This window comes from Cygnus atratus, chromosome 8, assembly GCF_013377495.2.
Source record: "Cygnus atratus isolate AKBS03 ecotype Queensland, Australia chromosome 8, CAtr_DNAZoo_HiC_assembly, whole genome shotgun sequence".
NCBI lineage: Eukaryota > Metazoa > Chordata > Aves > Anseriformes > Anatidae > Cygnus > Cygnus atratus.
In genome coordinates, this window is record NC_066369.1 from 23,164,651 (window position 1) to 23,182,971 (window position 18,321).

The 18,321-nt window shown below is 38.6% G+C and overlaps 1 protein-coding gene across 4 annotated transcripts in view; it reads left to right on the forward strand.

Annotated features, from left to right (window-relative positions):
- Window positions 1-18,321, forward strand: part of MAST2 (microtubule associated serine/threonine kinase 2) — a 192,420-nt gene that overhangs the window by 117,907 nt on the left and 56,192 nt on the right. For 2 of the 4 annotated variants that reach the window (XM_035537681.2, XM_035537680.2), the window contains 4 exons: window positions 5,189-5,280; window positions 12,307-12,382; window positions 14,870-14,890; window positions 17,450-17,528. In XM_035537681.2, the coding sequence (XP_035393574.1) occupies window positions 5,189-5,280; window positions 12,307-12,382; window positions 14,870-14,890; window positions 17,450-17,528 (268 nt within the window). The remainder of the gene's footprint in view (window positions 1-5,188; window positions 5,281-12,306; window positions 12,383-14,869; window positions 14,891-17,449; window positions 17,529-18,321) is intronic. The other 2 variants (XM_050712246.1, XM_050712247.1) reach the window with 1 other exon arrangement.

The window sequence follows — 18,321 nt, forward strand, 5'->3', positions numbered from 1 at the left end:
GGGTGAGACATGGGAACATGCATGGGTCACACAAGTTTGACTCTATAAAGGAGTTACACCTAAGGCTTTTTTTCAAGGAACACTAAAAAAAATGTAGTAGCACTTTGGATTACTATAAATGTTTGTATTTGTGAAGATTAGGGATGAGGGTGGTAGAGCAGCTGAGAGGGGAACCCAGGAAGGGATTCACATCGGTGGCAGGCAGCGTGCGCTGCCTCGCTGGTTGAAGGTGATGCTGGGAAGACAAAAGTTCTGTGCCTCTTATAATGGAGAATCTGTGATATTTTAAAAGTGTGTTGTTGGCCCTGTGCTTCCATCCCTCATCTGTTAAACCGGCATAATTGTGTTTCCTTTAGAGACAAGAAGTGGTTATTGTAGGAATGTGCGAACTACCAAACCTACACCATGAATAATAATACATTTTTTCCAGTTATTCTAGGATGAATAACTTTTAAACTATTCTGAATGTGGAAAAAAAAATATCAGTTGAACCAGATGCTTACTTATTCTTATCTATTTTAGAGAACTAATTATTCCTGTTGTTGGTAGTGCTAAAGCTTACAAAATTGCTTCCATCTTTGAATTACTATAATTAAGACGATAACTTCCACATCTAGTTAACATTGCTGTGCAGCTGGTGCATTCATTGACATGCAGATTTTGGATTTTTTAAATTTTCTGCCATTGTGAATAAAAATTTTAAATACTTATTTTCATTTCCAAAATGTCTGTTTCTCATAAAGAAGTCTTTGTAAATCAAATCAACCGAAACTAAACTCCTGTAACATCAGAGGAAAATCTTGTTAAATTTGGTTAGGTGATAGGACATTTTGGGAGAATAAGTTATCACTGATACCTTTTGTAGGTGTGGTCACTAAGCTGTGGGTCCCGTTTTGTAGGCATGGCTTTGGGATCACTGAATTAAACATCACATCTGGAGCACATCTGATGTAGGACCTCTGAAATTTTGCTTTGGAAAGAGTTTTTAGTTAATGCAAGGGTTAGTCTGGCACTGACAACCTGGAGTAGTTTACAAAACTAAAATTCTATTAGAAGTCACAAATAGAAATCATATACGTTAATGATTAGTAAAAAAAATGTGGTTTAAGCTAGGATTTTTCTGTGCGTCTTGTTTACTTGCATATGCAGAGTCTTCGGCTATGAGAATTTTCTCTAGGCCAATAAATTTAGATACATTTTGAGAAACTTCCTTATTATTCATTTCTAATAACCAGCAATACTGTGATTTTACTAGAGTTTGGGGGTTGGTTATTTTTATTTTTTTTTCCTGTGGCCCTTGCTTTCATTACATGAACGCCTGATAGACGTGCAGCAGCGAGAGTCAGAGATGTCCAAACTGACACCTCTGTGAGCAAACTGTTAAAATGAAGAATGAAACACTGATTTATGCTCGAACCAAAACACTTTCAGAGTGAACATGAATACAAAAGAAGGTGAACTACTTGTTTAGAGGCTCAGCGCTGGATCGTCTGTTGGTCTCTAGCCGAAGGTTTGTCAGGAGGGAGATGAGGAGTGCTGAAGCTGCGTGCAGCTCGCAGGTACTCTCCCGAATGTTCTTGTAAATACGTCTGGACGAGGGTGCTGGCTCCAGAGGACATTTCAGTGGGTCCAAAAACAGTGTCCAGTTACCAGCTCCACGTCCGATGTCCTGCAGTGTTCAGTTTCAAGAATGCACTTGGAACACTTCGGTACACGTAACAAACGTTATTTTTACTGCCAGGAGAGAAGTTAACTCTAGCGATAGTAAAAGCGCTATTTCTGTAGTGATGGCAGAGGCATTGTTTCAAATATTTCAACATAAACTATCCGTTTTGCTGTTCTTGGTCAGAATTAAATCAAGTTGCTGTAACTCCTTCCTAGATTTCTGGATTCCGGGTTTGCAGCCCGGGGTTTGGCAGGCTGCCGGGGGCGAGCTGGGTGGCACAGGAGAGCACAGAGGTGTTTGCAGCCCCACGCCTGGGGATCTGCCCTGCAGCGCTGGGGCAGAACCAAAACCCCCCCAGGTCGAGATCAGGTTTTGCCTAAACTGGGAGGACCTGCAGGGGGTTTGCTCTTCTAAAATTATGAAGTGGGATCTGAGAAAAAAAAACACAACAACACGTTAATGAGACCCTTACCAAATTGGGAGAGGAAAGGAGGGTCAGGGTCAGGCTCGCCTTGCATTTAATGAAAATAGCAAAACTTTGGCTTATAAGCAAACAATAATGCTTGCAATCTCTCTGGACTGGTTAAGATGTTTTTTTCTTATTAAAGTACTCAGAGGTATAGGTAACCTTTTCTATTTTCTCCTTCTACTCCTGTTTTTATGTAGATGGAATTATTTTTAGCGAACTGTTTGCAGAATTCATGACCAGTAATGAGCAATAATGCAGTATAAGACGTGAATAATACGATCTCCTCTCTACTATTGGCCTTGTGGCTCAGCATTGAGCCCAGTACCGTGCGTCTGGCTGAAGTGCATCTTCCAGGAAAGTATTTTGTCTTTGTGTGAACTTTGTGCCAACACTTAATACGACTTGTTTGGGTTTCTTTGGCACAAATTTCTAGTTGAAGCTAGCTTTACTACTTCAATAATTTAGCTGTTTTTCCTGAGGAGGTGCTCAAATGCTGTCATAGTGGCTTCCTGGGGCTAGTTGCCCAACTGAGATCTGCACGTTACCTCACCCTTCCTCTCCTCTTTTTTTTGTATTTTTGCAACTACCAGGACTTCATCGCTGCTGTTCTGTAATTCCTCTGTGATTCCAAGGCCTCTTAAAAAGTTTTATATATCTATCGAGAGAGCTCTCTTCAACCAGTAGAGAGTATGGCTGTATCTGTAACGTGGACTTGAGAAATCAGAAATTCTGGGCTTAGCCTCTGTGTTTAAGCTTTGCCTTACTGCCAGCACACATGGATCGTGTACATGGCTAAGCGGACCTCAGTGATGTTCCTCCTCCCCTGGTTAGAGATCCAGTGAAATTGAAAGTATCGAATTTGGGGGCTGTAAAAAGAATAATGTTTTATTCCCAACTTGGGGCTAGGCTTTCACTCAAAAGCCATTCCCTCTTCTGGGTAAACCTGACCTATTTTAATGGGCCTCAGCTGTGCTTGCTCTCCAGCCACTTAACCCTTTCTCTTGTGGTTCCTTATCTTTGCAAGTATATCAGAGAAAATGGGTTTCTAAAATGGGTCCAATCTGGCAGATGCAGGCAAGCAGTTAAAAAGCTGAGTTTGGGACAGTTCGTGTTCCCCATTATGCCGCGATTTAAATACACCGGGTTTCCATAGCAAGCTCCAGACATTGCTGTGGTAAAGTGTATTTTAGGAACAATTTTTAGCGTACTACCGTTTCATATTGACAAGATCTAAAATTTTTATGTAGCAATTTATATTAAAAAACTCAGGATTTTTTAATTTCTGAAATACTCATGTCTATGATATTAGAACACTCGGCATTTTTGTATCGTGACATTGTCCAGTAATGTCAACATAATGATTATCTGCTACTCATACTGGAATCAAGTGTTCTGTTTTTTCAACAGTTACTGCAATAGACTGACTGAGGACAAAAAAAGAAATCCATAAACTGAGATTATAAGCCTCTTAACATCAGGCTGTTAGTTTTACCATAGGATGTACACAATGGCAATCAGTTTTTGGACGGACTGTTGTTGAATAATACATGAATGTAAATGAAGATTGTATGGAATCAGTTGGATAATTTTGAGGAATGCTGTAAGTACACCAGAGAGCCTGAATAGCAGTTAATGGGGCTTCAACTTTATTACTGTTTATTATGGTTGGCAGTTTAGTTGTGTTTTTTTTTTCTCTGCTTTGAGTTCTCCAGTTTCCTATAGAACAACAATAAAAAGGCTTACAAATAATAATAGTCAGATACACAGTATCCTGTGGCAGCAAAATAGCTTTGCATTAAATTGCAGTTCTTGGCAGTCCGAGTGCATTTATCCTTGGCTGCTCCAGCTCAGGCGGTGCAGGAGGGACGGAGGCAGATGTCAGCACCGGGAGCCATGCGAGCGAAGGCGCCTCGTCTGCGACTGCAGGGACCCGGCGTGGAGCTGCTCAGCCCGACTCCTTGCTCGGCCATCCCGCTCCTGCTTGCTCCCACCCCATGTCAAGAGCAACACGATTTTAGCACCCGCTTTGACAATTGCTGGAGTAAGCAGAAATGTTTCTGCCATCTAGAAAGCAAGTCAGAAGTACAATGAGTAAATGACAGTACCGTTAATATTTAGTTGTGAGATTTTGCTACGGAATTTGGGCTGTTTATGCTGTATTTTATATGCACTTTTCCAACAGGGAAAAGGGGTGACGAGAAATGAATTTAATATCCAGTTGATCTTGTTGATGGCTCCCATGATTTGAAAATAATTCACTTGTTCATTACAATTAACTTTTATCACCTTTAGACCAAAATGTTTGCTACTAACAATGGCAGGCTGGGAAGCAAATGGAGGTACACATTGTTCTCTTCCTTTGGCTAAATTCTGAAACGCCAGTGCAAAAAAAAAGTCTGAGCTCGCTCACAAAGAAGTATGGAGCAAAGTCATGGCAGTGAGTGGGGTGAAGTCAGCAGAGGGCTTGTTGGGAACTCGCTCTGCATGGTTTTCGATAGGTGTTGCTGCATGTGTTTGTGAAGATTCTTCAGTCTCAGGGTTTAAGTTTTATTAATAAAATCTTGCTCATCTGCTGAGTTGTGCTAATGCTTTACTTTGTAATTTTAGCTCTGCCCTAAAGATTATGCTCTGGTTTCTCATAGTGATAGCCAATAGTTGTAACAGATTTATTTGCTGTGTTGGATATTGGTAAGAATATCTGAAGCACTGGAGTGTTTCACTGTTTTCTGCTTTTTGTGTGATTTGTAAAGTGCAAATTGCAAATATTTTGTGAATCAGGAATGTTTTGTGGGCTATCTCTAGCGGCCCATGAGTGGCCCGTGAGATACAGGTTTTATGTTGCTTCTAGCATATTAAAACATTTGTTGCTGACAAAGTACCTTTTGGCCCTGCGTGTTTACTTCCCAGCAGTCAATACTGAAATAGAGTGCGTGAGGAAATATCGACCTAAATATGAGAGATTTCTCTTTAGCTAAAAGCCGTTCTCCAGGACCTGCCTTCAGGTGCTTTTCTTTGTCTGGTTATGCCTTATAATTTATATCCCTTTCTTTCAGCTGTCGGACGAGCAACAGAAAGAGTTTGATTGTAACATCCAGCACATCTCCAACTCTCCCGCGACCACATTCCCCTCTTCATGGACACGCAGGTAACTCCTGGGGACTACTTTGCTTGGGAATCATTAGCAAAAACATTGCAGTGAGTTTGAACGTATCGACATCAAGATATGTGCTTTGAAACTTAATCTGAACACAGTTTTTCACCATTTCTAACTCATAACAGGGTTCATACAGTTTCAAAATGAATGTTTGTCATGCTTAAAATCAGGGACTCTGTTCCTCATCTGTTCTGTGCTGTCTTTCTCCTTCTCTACTGTATCTGACCTGCACTCTTTCTTGGGGTTTCAGTCCTCTATGTCCAGCAAAAGAAACAGAGGAAGAACAACGTCAAATAAAATTAAATGTATACCTTTAAGCAGATATCTTATTTTGAGTCTCCTAGTACAGTTTATTTGTGCCAGTGGTTTATCATGTGCCAGTGGTTTATCATGAGTTCTCATGAGAAGAAACATCCTTATTTGTGTCTCTATGACTCTGGCAGACCATCAGCTGTGCAGTGTGCCATCTATGGTCTCTTATCTCCCTCCTACTTAGAGCAACATGAGATGTTTAAAAAAAAAATTATAATTTTCTGCCAGTTTTATCATGTCAGCAGTGATGAAATGCTTATTTCAAAGCAAATGGGCAACTGCTTGTTAGTCATCAGGGGGAAGTGCGTGGAGATGTTCTTTTGAAAGAAAAAGAAAGAATGTTTATTCAACCTGTGGTAGCCACAGATTTTTAGAAAGGGTCATGCATGAGGATTTAACAGCTTGCCCTTGATGTTTTTATTGCTGAGGGAGGTAGGTGAAGTACGACTATGTAGCTTTCAGTATTTCAGAACACCAGGAAAGATGGTTGTGTTTCAAGTATGGCCCTAATGGGTTCAAGTGTATAGCTTAAAACAGCTTGAACAGTTGTGGCACATACCCATCCACAGTGGAGCCTGTCTGGAAGCACATCACAGTTGTGTTTAAGACAAGTAACAGTTGTTTTCATTAGAACTGGACTTTCCTCCTCCTATATGGCAGTATGTTCTGTAAATACTTTCGGGAGACTGAAACTAAGGAAATGCTGCGAAAGTACAGCAAATTGGTAGGAGCTCAGCAAGAAGGAGCCATCTGCTTCTGTTCGCAGAGCATTGCGTCTGGAGAGGAAACATCCAGCCCGTTGAAAGGAAAAAGAAGACAAAAGTCATTATTCAGGGGTACCTGAGAAAGCCTCAACCACTCAAGTTTTTATGAAATTTTGCTCAAAGCTGTAACTTGTTTGAATTTACAGGACCAAAAGCTTGCATTTGCTAGAGGAATTCCATGTCACTTCAAACTCCCTTGGTTCTGTTGTGTGTGAATATGATAGTGATAGCTTCGTAAAATGTGGTCCGAAGAAGGCATTTTACATGGTAGGGATTCTCTGCTTAGTTACATTGTGCTTTTTACTTGTTCTTAGAATTGATACTTATGTTGGATTTAGAAGATTCTAAATCAGCTCTACATTTAACTAAAATGATACAGAAACATGCTCCTCAGAATATGAAAGAAGTATCTGTGATTGGCAAATTGCAACAAGGTGTTGATGCCATTCTCAGAAAACAAAGGCAGGAATGTTCACAACAGAAACACCTGTATTTTCTTTTGATTTGCTTTTCTCCACTGTCTGCTTCAAAAATGAAAAATCGGTCTTAGCATTTTTGATGCTGTCTCAGGCTTCACAAGCTTACCTTTTATTAGAAATATGTGACTGTCTAGAGAACTAGAGTAGCTAATCAGTAGTATGTCATCTTTCTTTAGCAGAAATCATCAAATATTTTTACTTTTTGTTCTAGTGTGTCACATGGGATTTAAAACTATTAATTAAGAAGGACATCCTTTGTGACCTCCAAGAGTTGGAAGTGGAGAACAGGAAGATAAATTGCTTGTAAGCTGAATTCTCTGCCAGTACTATATTTAGGAGTTTTACCTGAGAATAATTATTTATTCAAAAGACAAAAGTAGATGAAATTTAGAGTAGAATCACAAATATTTTCTTAAGAAATATCATATATGAGATGTGAATTTGAGAACAGGCTGTGATATTTGTTTAGTATTTGAACAGAATCGATCAATCTGTTTGTTCAGACACATACACTGATAAATTACTAAGAAAAGCTGCAGCCTCTTCCTGGCCTCTTGTGTCTTGAACATGCTCCTCTTCATGTCCATTCTGAACCTCTCCTACAAATCAAAGGAGCAGCAAGCATGCAGAAATAGAAGGGAGGCTTTCTAAAAAGTTCAAAACCACTGTTCAAAAAACCACTATAAAATGGAGTTCCGTATGGCACTTGCTGCAGGAATTATTCTTCTGAATGTAATGTAAAAGTCAGGGGGTGTGATGTATCACAGCTGACAGTCCGTCAGGCAGACCTAGCTCCTAATGAACACTGATCCTGGAAAAATACACATTTTAATATCTGACGCAGCATCGAGATAGGATGTCAAGCAATTTCATATCCTAGAAAATTGAGAGGAAAAGTAATACTTAAGAAGTCTAAACATTTGAGGTGGAAGTATATCAAAACAATTTTTAACTCGGGTGTGGAATCACTTCTGATTCAAGAACTCTTAGAGTATTTGAAGTGTGCTAATTCACTTTTCAAGCTGTATGAAATAATGTTTTCCAAAATTACCTGGGACCTTGTTATGGAAAGCCACAGCTTGTTAACTTCATGGGAAAATCACCCTTCTTATTTAGTCACTCAAACTTGGATTGAAGGGGAGAACTTTAGGAATACAGGTTTGCAAACCTTCCATTTATTCTATTTTTTTCTTTTAAAATTAGAAATTTAAATTTATTGTGTGTATATATATATATATGTATATATACATTTATTATATATCACAGAATTGTAGGGGTTGGAAGGGACCTCCAGAGATCATCGGGTCCAACCCCCCTGCCAAAACAGGTTCCCTATATGTACACAGACATTTATTATACACACACACATATATAAGGTATGTATATATGCATACATATTTTCACTATGTTTGTTTGTATTTCTTTGAATCATTTTTAAAAAAATCTGAGAATTACAGAGAAGGTGTGCATGGTACACTTATTACAGTGTGCACATTGTGAGATGGATTACTAAGTTACTGTTAGATTATATTTTTAAATGTGAAGCTTAAAATCAATCAGACAAGCAACATAATCTTTATAATTCAGTAGGAAAGAGAGATTCTTAAAGCTGGATGAGAAAGATCAGACTATTTTAAAGTTTACTTTCCACACTGCTGACTTCCAGTGCAGATACTTGTCTCTGCTCCCATCTATGATAACATGTGGAGAGAGCTGCTCGCAAGCAGCTCTGTAGTACTGAATTAAATTATTCTGCTCTTTTCACTGCAAGTTCAGTTCCTCCTTCTGGCTAAAAAGAAAAAAAAAGATATTTTTCAGAGTCCCATTTATGTATCCATTTTCCCTGTATCAGTAGAAAAGTTCAGTGCTATACAGAAGGGCAAGATTCTCCAGCTTCCTGAACCAAGCGTGCATCTGGGGATGTCTGTTTTGAAGGGCCTGGGCTGTGGATCTGTGCAGCGACCAGGCAATGTTGCGAAGAGAAGGTAAATCTTGTACAGAGTGAGCAGAGTATGTCATGTATGACTCCAGATCCTGCCCTGGTTATCAAAGCTGTCGTTCATTTCCATTTTGTGTAAGTGATGCTCGGATGCTGTGACAGAGCCACGGCATTCGCTTTGTTTGAGAGAGGTGGTACACAGGTTTCTTAAAATGATTTTGGTTATTCTAAGATTTGTGTGTGCTAGAAGGCAGATAGTTCTGTATCATGCAATAAGATCCTTAGCTGCTTCTGTTAATATTCAGCAAATAATGTTAGCATATTGTTTGTAGAAGACCACAACAACTTTGTATTTGTTTATTTTTACAAATCTCAGAAGCAGGCTTTACAAAAGGATTCTAGTCTGAGCTTTTGGACTTATTAACCTGTCTGATGACTATCGTGTTTGTAGATGACAGCTGAGACTTTGGCCTATCTCTCGCCTGTAAGGTCAGTTCTTGTATTTTCAGGGCAGCAGATGTACAGATGCTTTGGCTGCATCCTTTCAGTGTGTCCAGGAAAAGGGAGGGTTCATGCCTGAATTATTAACATTCATGTAACTGTGTTGATTTACCTAATGGGTAATCATTCTGTGTAACAACCTCCCTTCAGACAGAGTCGTTTCAGGTTCAATAGTAGCCAACTATAACCCTTGAGCAACAGGGGAATTTACCTTTGCTAACAGAATAAATCGTCTTTCGATCAGTCTTGGTGAATGAGACCACTGCACTATGGCTTTCCTTATTAAAATTCCTTCAGCTATAGCAGATGCAGCAGTACTGGGAAATTTTAGGGAAAGTAGTAATTCCCCTTCTCCCTGTTGTTGTTTTAAAAGCTTTACCCAGACTTGAATTGAGTAGAAAAACTAATTGCTTTTCATTTTAAAACTTGAAGCAAATCACGGGGGATCTAATTAAAATTCCAGTGTCTGGGAGGAAATATGCTATATAAATCTGAAAAAGTTGTTGCTTAAAAATTAATAGTATCTCTGTACCAGATTGTGCAGGCTCAGAAGACTTTGAACACCCACATAGTTAATTTCAAAACTTAAAAACTGTCATTACCCAATTTGTTCAGTTATTCTGAAATCCTATTTTGATCATAATCCGGAAAGTTTGCAAAAGATTGATGAAGATATTAAGAAGGCGATGACAGTTCGTTGCCTGTTCATAACAGCATTGGGCAACAAGCTTTTTGTTCAGAAAAATTGTCTTGACACAGCAGGATTCATCAGCAGCAAAGGTTTGGTGTGCACGCAAACACCCAGGTCCTACCAAGCCTGGCAGACTTCCTTGCTATGTCAGAATATCTGCTTTATTGCTTAAAGATGTTGCTACTACTGCACCCCCTTCTGATCTAAGTTGTTCCTTCAGCTTTCTGCTCTGCTAGCAAGTAAATGGCAACCCTAACCCTAGCTGTGTGCTGCTGCTGGGATGTGTGTTTAAGCACTGTTGAGTTGTTTTGTTGCTCTCTTAGCTTTTTTCCATCTTTCTTGTTAGCTTGCAGTGCCATCTAGACTGTGAAAACCACTCAGCCTTCCCTCAGTTCGGCAGCAGTATGTCTCTGGTTTTCCACTGTGCCCATAAGAATTAGAGTGAGTCAAAGCTTGGTAAATGAAGCACCAAAAATCATCTTGCTACTAATTTCTGATGGCTGTTCTCCCCCTGCCACCCGGCATATACTGGGAATGGGTTTGATGGTGTTCACTTTTGGGTGAAGACTTGCGTTGTGTCTTACTACACTCAACTATTGGTAGTTCTTAACTAATAATTTATAACAATGCATTGAAACACAAAACAAAACCAACCCAAAGGAGGACAAACTTGTTGCTCAAACCCTTTGTTTTTAATTTAGTTGCTGAAGCAGATTGTGCAGTGCTCTGCATTTCTCTTCCCTCTCCAGTTCTCTCATCGCCCCTTAGCACGTGCTAGATCAGCCTGGGGCTGCTTTAATCTCAACCAGCTGCTCTTTTTCCCCTGTACACTTGGAGGCCAGATGGAGCGTGCTGGCCGGTGCCGCAGCCATCCCCACGCCGCAGAAGGCATCGGCTCCTTCTCCCTCTCCCCTTCCCTGCCTGCACACACCTCGCTCGTGAGAGGTTGTGGAGCGATGTTGCTGCAGGTTTTTTGTGAACCACGGTTGTGGCTGAAGTGTGAGAGAATGCAAACCTTTGAATGAGCACGGTGCTTATCTTCAGTTTCTGCTCAGCATAACGGTTAAGGTACCTGAATAACTTGTGGTGAAATGAATGCAAGTTAAGTGTAAGCTCAAGCACAGTGCAGGATGGAAACAACCTCACACACAGCGCTGGCCTGGGGGGCGAGCTGGGCACCTAGTGCTTCTCCTGAAGTGGAGGCAAGTCCTCTGCAGGTGACTCATCACTGATGTTTGGCCTATTGCTCATGTCTAACGTGACTTTTAGAATAAATGCATTTTATGTGGGATCTAAGCCCGAAGATATTTCTGATGACGACAGTTACGTACCGTGCGGTGCATTGTTTGTCCAGTATCTGCTTGTTTTCCTGCTCACGTTTTGATGTTATTTTATTGTCTGTACTCAAAGAAATCGCTGTTGGCATATGTTTACTATGGGTAGTTTCTCTTTTGTGCTTGTGTTAAGGATCTGAAAGAGCAAACCACTTAAGAATGTGCCTGATAGAAGCAGTAAACTCACTGACATGAAGCTACTAATTTATCTTCTAAATTTCAAAGGTTTCTGCAGTTAGTCTGTAAATGACTCCGGCTTTCAGGAGGGCTTTTGTAAGGTTGTTGCTTTTTACTTAGAAATAAAAGACATTGCTTATACTACTTACCAACCGTATGCTTACACATCATAGAACAAAGCCAGGAGAAAAGATTCTTGTGCAAAGTAAAAATCAAGCATTTGTTTCTCCTCAGTGTATGAATTCAACAGAACTTTCATTTTCGTAGTAGAAGCTCAACAAACTGGTGGTTAGGTTTAAGGCTATACATTGTGGCCTGATTACCTTCCTTGAGTGTCTAGTCCTTTTATTATCATGTGTAGTTCCTTTGGTATGTCTTTTTTCCTCAGTGAATTTTATGTTCAGCAGTAATAAACACTTTAAGCATGAAGATGCTTTCTTACTACTTATTAATCCTGAAAGTGTTGTCAATGTCATTTCTAACCCAGGTTTTTCATTGAGAAGTGTCAGGTAACAATTGTATGTGGGAATTATTACAAAATATGTAAAATACATATTGATTGTGTGTATATATGATGCACTACTTATTTAAAAACAAGTAAGAAAATGTACACCTAAATTATTTTAAAAGGAGGGAAACTACTGATACATTCATACCATAATATTTCTTTAGCAAACTAATGCGTAAATGATGAAGAGCTCAAGGAGCACATTGTCAGTTATTTATAGCTACAACTTGCAATTGAAAGTGTTTCTGCATGGTTACTCTGAAGTTACTCTATTGCAAGTGTGAATTAATTTTTGTTTGCTTTCTCAAACAGGCAGCAGCCCTTTGGACAGTCCCAGAAACTTCTCACCAAATGCACCTGCTCATTTTTCCTTTGTTCCTGCCCGAAGGTAAGTGAGGATATATTCAGTCTGGATTGGCAGGAAAATAGTGTATAACTTAAAAATTGCCTACAGGTTACAAGTTTTTGGTCTGTGTTTTACTTTCTCTGATGTTTCCAGTTCTATTTTATTCTTTTTTGTTTAGGTCGTGGCAACACTTGGAACATATTAGGAGCTTTTCAGACATATAAGATGATAAAGTATATAAAGTAGTAAATACTGTTTCTAGGGAGAAGGCAGTGTTCTCCCAGGAAGATGACATACAGGCCATGTAAGATAACAAGCAGTTTAGTCATAATGATGTAAAAGCCAAGTATGATTAAAATAACTGTATCTCAGTGGTAATCCTAGATCCTCTTCACACTGAGTAACTGAGGTGTATTGTAAGTGTGCTGATCTTGTTTGTCTTTGTGCAGACCTAGCAAAAATACCTAAATTAGGCATGCACTACCGCATTCATTCACTGCTTTCTGAGTGGTAACAACTTCTTAGTTTTCTCTGCTGTCTTGGGCATTAGTGTCAAGAGTACATTACTGCTCTAATGAGGAAAATAGCTGATAATTGAAACCGCAAGTCTATAAGAACTGCTAAAAGAAGAGCAGTATTGAAAGACCTGAATGCAAAGCTATCATCTGTCCAGTAGCGAATGCTAGACAAATGCTGGTCACACTGTATATCAAACTGGTGGAAAGAAATCTGATACTGTTAGTGACCAATTTAGTATAAGGAATAGGATAGAAAGAATAAAGACAGCTGAGAGAAGCAAACAAATGGAGTATTGAATTTCGTATCCTAGCAGGTAGGCAGAAGTGGATAGTGATACAGAAAGTTAAATTTAGTTGAGAAATAAAGAACAACAACAACAAAGTGATCCCAAACAGTATTTGGGCAGGAAGCAGGATTGCTAGATTCAAGTGTGGGGAAGGTATTTTAGAATTGCTAAACTCTCCTTCAGCTGAAGTTTCTTACCTGGGTTAAGATTACCCGAGGAAGTGTCGTTCTCAGAGGAAGTAAGTTTTCTGAGAAAGACAAATTTAGCTCAAGTACTAGTTAGAGAAAGGCTAGGTCTCAAAACTTTAAAGAATAATGAAGGGTTAGGATTTGGAAGCATGCTGGGTTTATGAAATGAAGAGAGAAGCTGCAGGTATACACTTTGTCTGGATGGCAGGTAAATCCTGGAGTGTTTCTCCAGCTAGGTGATTGCTAGAAGACCTGGTGTCTTTGAATACTCTTTGAAGTAGACTTTGGTCTTCACATTATTAGAAGAAATTTATAAAATCATGTAAAATGTGAAGAGCTGGGTATGTATTTTCATGTTGCCTTGGAGGGGAAAAATCAGTTATAGGTGGTGTTAGAATAATTCAAATGGACTCACTACATCCACTTTTATTTTTAAAGAGGTATCTGGGCCTGATTTGGGTGTATTCTCTGTGTTCTGCTGAAGTCAACTGAATTTTTACCAGTTTTCTCAGTTTCTGGAGTTCTGGACAATGGATGAGAGGAAGAAAATTGCAGCTGAAACTGTTGTCAAAGCTTAACATCATTTGTTGGCTGTTTCAGCTACTTCAGTATTACTGCATTCTAAATTTTCAAACAGAAAATAAGTTTTAATGCTAAAACTCTGAAGAGTGCCCTTTCCTACTTTTCCAATTTTCTTACCTGATTTTAAAGAAATAGACAAATACAGGTTAAGCCTGTCCTAATAAGTGGTGTGGTTCATTTTACAGCGTGCATGCTACTCTGCATACTTTATCTGTCACTGAAAAGAGCATGTAAGCACAGCTTGTTTTGGAACCTTTTTTCTATTTTCTACTTGTATTACACCCTGAATAGCTATGACAGCAGTAACAATACATACCTATTATATTATCAAGCTGTAGTATCAGAATAACTTCTGTTTCAAGTATGGTATTAAGTAATTTAAAATGTTTTGCTCTGTTACCCCAGACAAACAAATACTTTGCTGTACCCTTTTGATAAGCATTGTTTGGGTCTTAACAGAGTTCTTACCTGACTTCTTCCATTGCCATCAAATAAATGATTTGTTGGTAGTTTTCTGCCTTCTGTATTTGATGCAATTTCTTCTTTTGTTATCCTGTTTGGATATCTCTTGTGATTTTCGTTCTTTGATTATAGCCCTGTCATGAGTTGATTCTTGGGAAGCAGTAGGGATCACATTTGGAAAACTCATTTTATTTTAAAACCAATTTCGCTACAATAGACTGTGCAAGATTGTCCTTAGTTTAGCTAGTGCTTCATAATAAATCTCTTACTAGATACCCTTTCAATGACTATTTGGTCTCCACGAAGTTAGCATGTTCAGAAATCCTCTTGTATTATTAAGGTAATGTATCACTGATTTTGTCCGTATTCAGTAAAAGCGATCTCATTGAAATACTAGTAACAGAATATGAGTTTGTTTCTATTTTCCAAAATCACACGTGCATCTTTTACTTCTCCCTCCCTCACTGTCATTGTACAATTTCTTCCATACAGCCACGGACACAGAGCAGACAGGTAACGTGTATCATATTGCTGGTGTATGTGTGTTTGTGAGCTAAGCTTCTGTGCAGCTGAGCACTAGCTTGTGTTCCTAACAAGTTCATGCTGTAATAACCCCATTTAGGCATTCAGTTTTTATTCTTTGATAATCAAAACAGAAAATCTTTTTATTTTGACCTAAAATGTTAAACAGGTAGTGCTCTGGGAGAATATGCTTTGTTCTTCTGTCACCTTGTTTGGAAATGAATTTATGTTCATTAAATAGCATTATAGCTGCCATAAAAATACCTTGTTAATTAACTTATTAAAATGGCATTTTAAAGGCAAAACACATTGTTCCCATGTTTTTGTTGTTCTAAGTAAGTTTATTTTACAATAAATAATAAACGACCAAAAATTTTCTTTCCAAGTATCTTTTCCTGAAGCAATATTGCATAAGGTCTCTCTAAAAATAAATTTTTATTAACAAAACACTGAAGTAGCTTTGAAATGTTTTGCATAAATGAAGGAGGACTTTTCTTTTAAAGTAAGTCTTTTTCCCACTGCCTTTGATTTGCAAGATTTCTTCTCTTGTCCCACTTCCTTCTGCTAGATACAGAGCTGATGTCCATTGTCCTGACTGCTTAGCACATTTCTTGCCTAGATTGCATCAGTAGAAAATAGCCCAAGCATGAAGAGGTGCACTGTAATTTTCTAAGGGAGAAGGATTTTTTTTAACATTGTCAAAATGAAAATACTGAAGTATTTTCAATGCACAACTTAGGCTACTCAGTAAAAGAGGGGTTAGGCTTTCCTTTCACAAAAAATGAGTGATTTGTACATTCCTGTCTACTCTTTGAGAAGATGGGAACATACTGTCCTGCTTTGGGACTCAGGGTCCAAACTGAGGTCGAATCATTGACCAGATCTCCCCAGTACTCCTGTGCATTAGAAGAAGCTGAATGAAGATCTCTGTAGCTGACAGCTGGTTTTTAGTCCCTGAATGCAGGACACAGTGACTTTGTAATGCTGGCCTTTGTTGTTTTTCAGGGTTAAGAAAGGAATTTCATTTCTCTTGGAATTTTTTGAGACTGTTCTTTTACACATATTTGTCTTAACAAGGAAAACATCACCTGTGGCTAAATGGGGTTTAGCTATAATGAATGCATGCATAGAAATCTGCATTACAGCTTGATATATTTTATGCATGAAGCATGGATCTTTTTAACAACACTCTTGATATAATATTCTTTTAGTAATATAAAACAGTGGGTTTATTTCCCTGTTGTTCTAAAATAGGTGGCAAAGAGGAAGGGTATAGGTATTTTCAGGTATATGGGTACCTGATAATAAAAGAAACAAGATCTGGAAAAAATATAAACAGATCTGTGGGTGTGCAGTGAACTTTTTTCTGAAGATTGAGGCTTTGTGTGTTCATAGCAGGATGAGAAATACTACTGTGAAGATGATAACAAGTTTTTTATTAGCACTATGTCAAACCTGTACCAAGCATCCAATTTTATAATGCTCTGCGTAAATGGACTGATGAAATAACAAAACCCCCAAATCTTTCCAAAGCCAGTTAGAACAATGAACTGTTCTAATTCAGTTTCACTTTATGACCAGTTACTGATAATCTGCCCTACTAAAACAAACAAGCAAGGGGAAACTGACGTGAGGGAGACTTCTTTAATGCTCATCCCGACATCCAACAGGGCGTGTTTTTTAATTATAGGAAGCAAAATGCATTCAAGGTTGAGGTGAACTCAGAGGCAGAAAAAGCATAATAGACTGAGCGGAATTGAGTACAATTTCCAACCTCACTGAGGTGGATTTTAGGGGTAGGAGAGGGCTTCATGGAGGATAGTATGGGTTCTTCACCAAGCATCTAATGTTGGTAAAAACACGATCCGTTCTGCAGTATCTCAGGGATGTTTTGGCTATTTTCCCTGATAGTCATGTTTCTTTGGCTATGATAAGTAAATAACTACTAACATTATACTGTTCAGAGGAGAAAGAGACCCTGGGTGTTATTTCTGTCTCTTCTGTATTTCAAATGCGTCTGTCGGCTCTGTTCTGATCTGCTGTAGTGGATTTGACTCACAGCTGTGTCAGTGGCTGAGCTGGGCCAAACGCACTAAACTAGGTAAACAAATGAGTCTGCTTTCACTTGATTCTTGATCTGAAAACTTTTTTCCACAATTTTCAACATTATTTGGGAGACAAGGAACTGCATAGGTATAATAATTTTAGGCAAGACTCTTTTCAAAGAAGTTTGAAATGAGCTGATTTCATTTGTCTGTTTCTGAAACTTCAGTTTTTGCTCAACTGGCAATATTTGCTAAGGATATGCTTAATGCAGGAATCTGATGCCCTTTTGCTTTGTCTTTTCCAAGGTCCCTTAATTTTGCTCTTAAAACTTACCCTAGCTGCTTTTTCACAAAGACCATTCTAAATAGGATACCTGGTTTAACTGAGTATTTTAAGACTGGAATAAAAATGTGCAGTTAAGAAATTTGGGGGAAAGGTTTATTTCCCCCAAGTATTGACCACAATATATCTATCACAGTAATTTCCTTTGCTTCCTTTCCATAGAACGGATGGACGCCGCTGGTCCTTGGCCTCCCTTCCCTCATCAGGATATGGAACAAACACTCCCAGTTCAACAGTTTCAGTAAGTGCCCCAGATTTTTCCAAGCAATTCAGTTTGTACAAACACACCCTAACAAATCAGCTTCTGAGTCTTTACTAAAATATCTGATCTTTCTTCATTGTTTTGCTAACATTATTAAATATACTAATTATTTTAAAATTATTTTAATTATTGGTTCTGCTGCTTTTTCCTCCATTTCCCAGCTCCTATCATCTTGCACTTTGCCTTTTGTATTGGTGAAATCCCAGTGCAGCACTTGGCTCGACTGATCAGTTGAGAGGCACAATGTGTCAGGACTCTGAGACAGTGCATAATTACTAGCAAGCACTCAGCTTTTTTGTAACTGGGAAATGAAATTCTTGTCTGCTTTCAAGTTCTCGGTGTTAAAACCTGCTAACAGGCTAGCAGGAAGAAAAACTGATAATCCACATCTGTTACTCAACTTCAATAATTTGAATCTCCCAGTGACGCTTTGAATTTCTCACTTGTCATTAGAAAGGTTGGCTGCAGTTTACATGACTTCTTCAGTACTTTGAAAAGGCTAATATGTTGTTAATATCAGTAAGGCACTAACACCATTTTAACCCTTATAACTCAGATACTTTTTACAATGAATCTTATTCTTTAGTTTATGCAAATTAGTTGTTGTGGTTATCCACATAACAATCTTACAGAGAGACTAGAAACACTAAGGCTGCCTGTACAGACATAATTTAACGTGCTTTTTTATGTTACGGTGAGTGTCTTAAACTGTGTGGTCAAATACCATTGCCTCTTTCCATAATACTTCTACTGATCATTTGTTTTATACCTA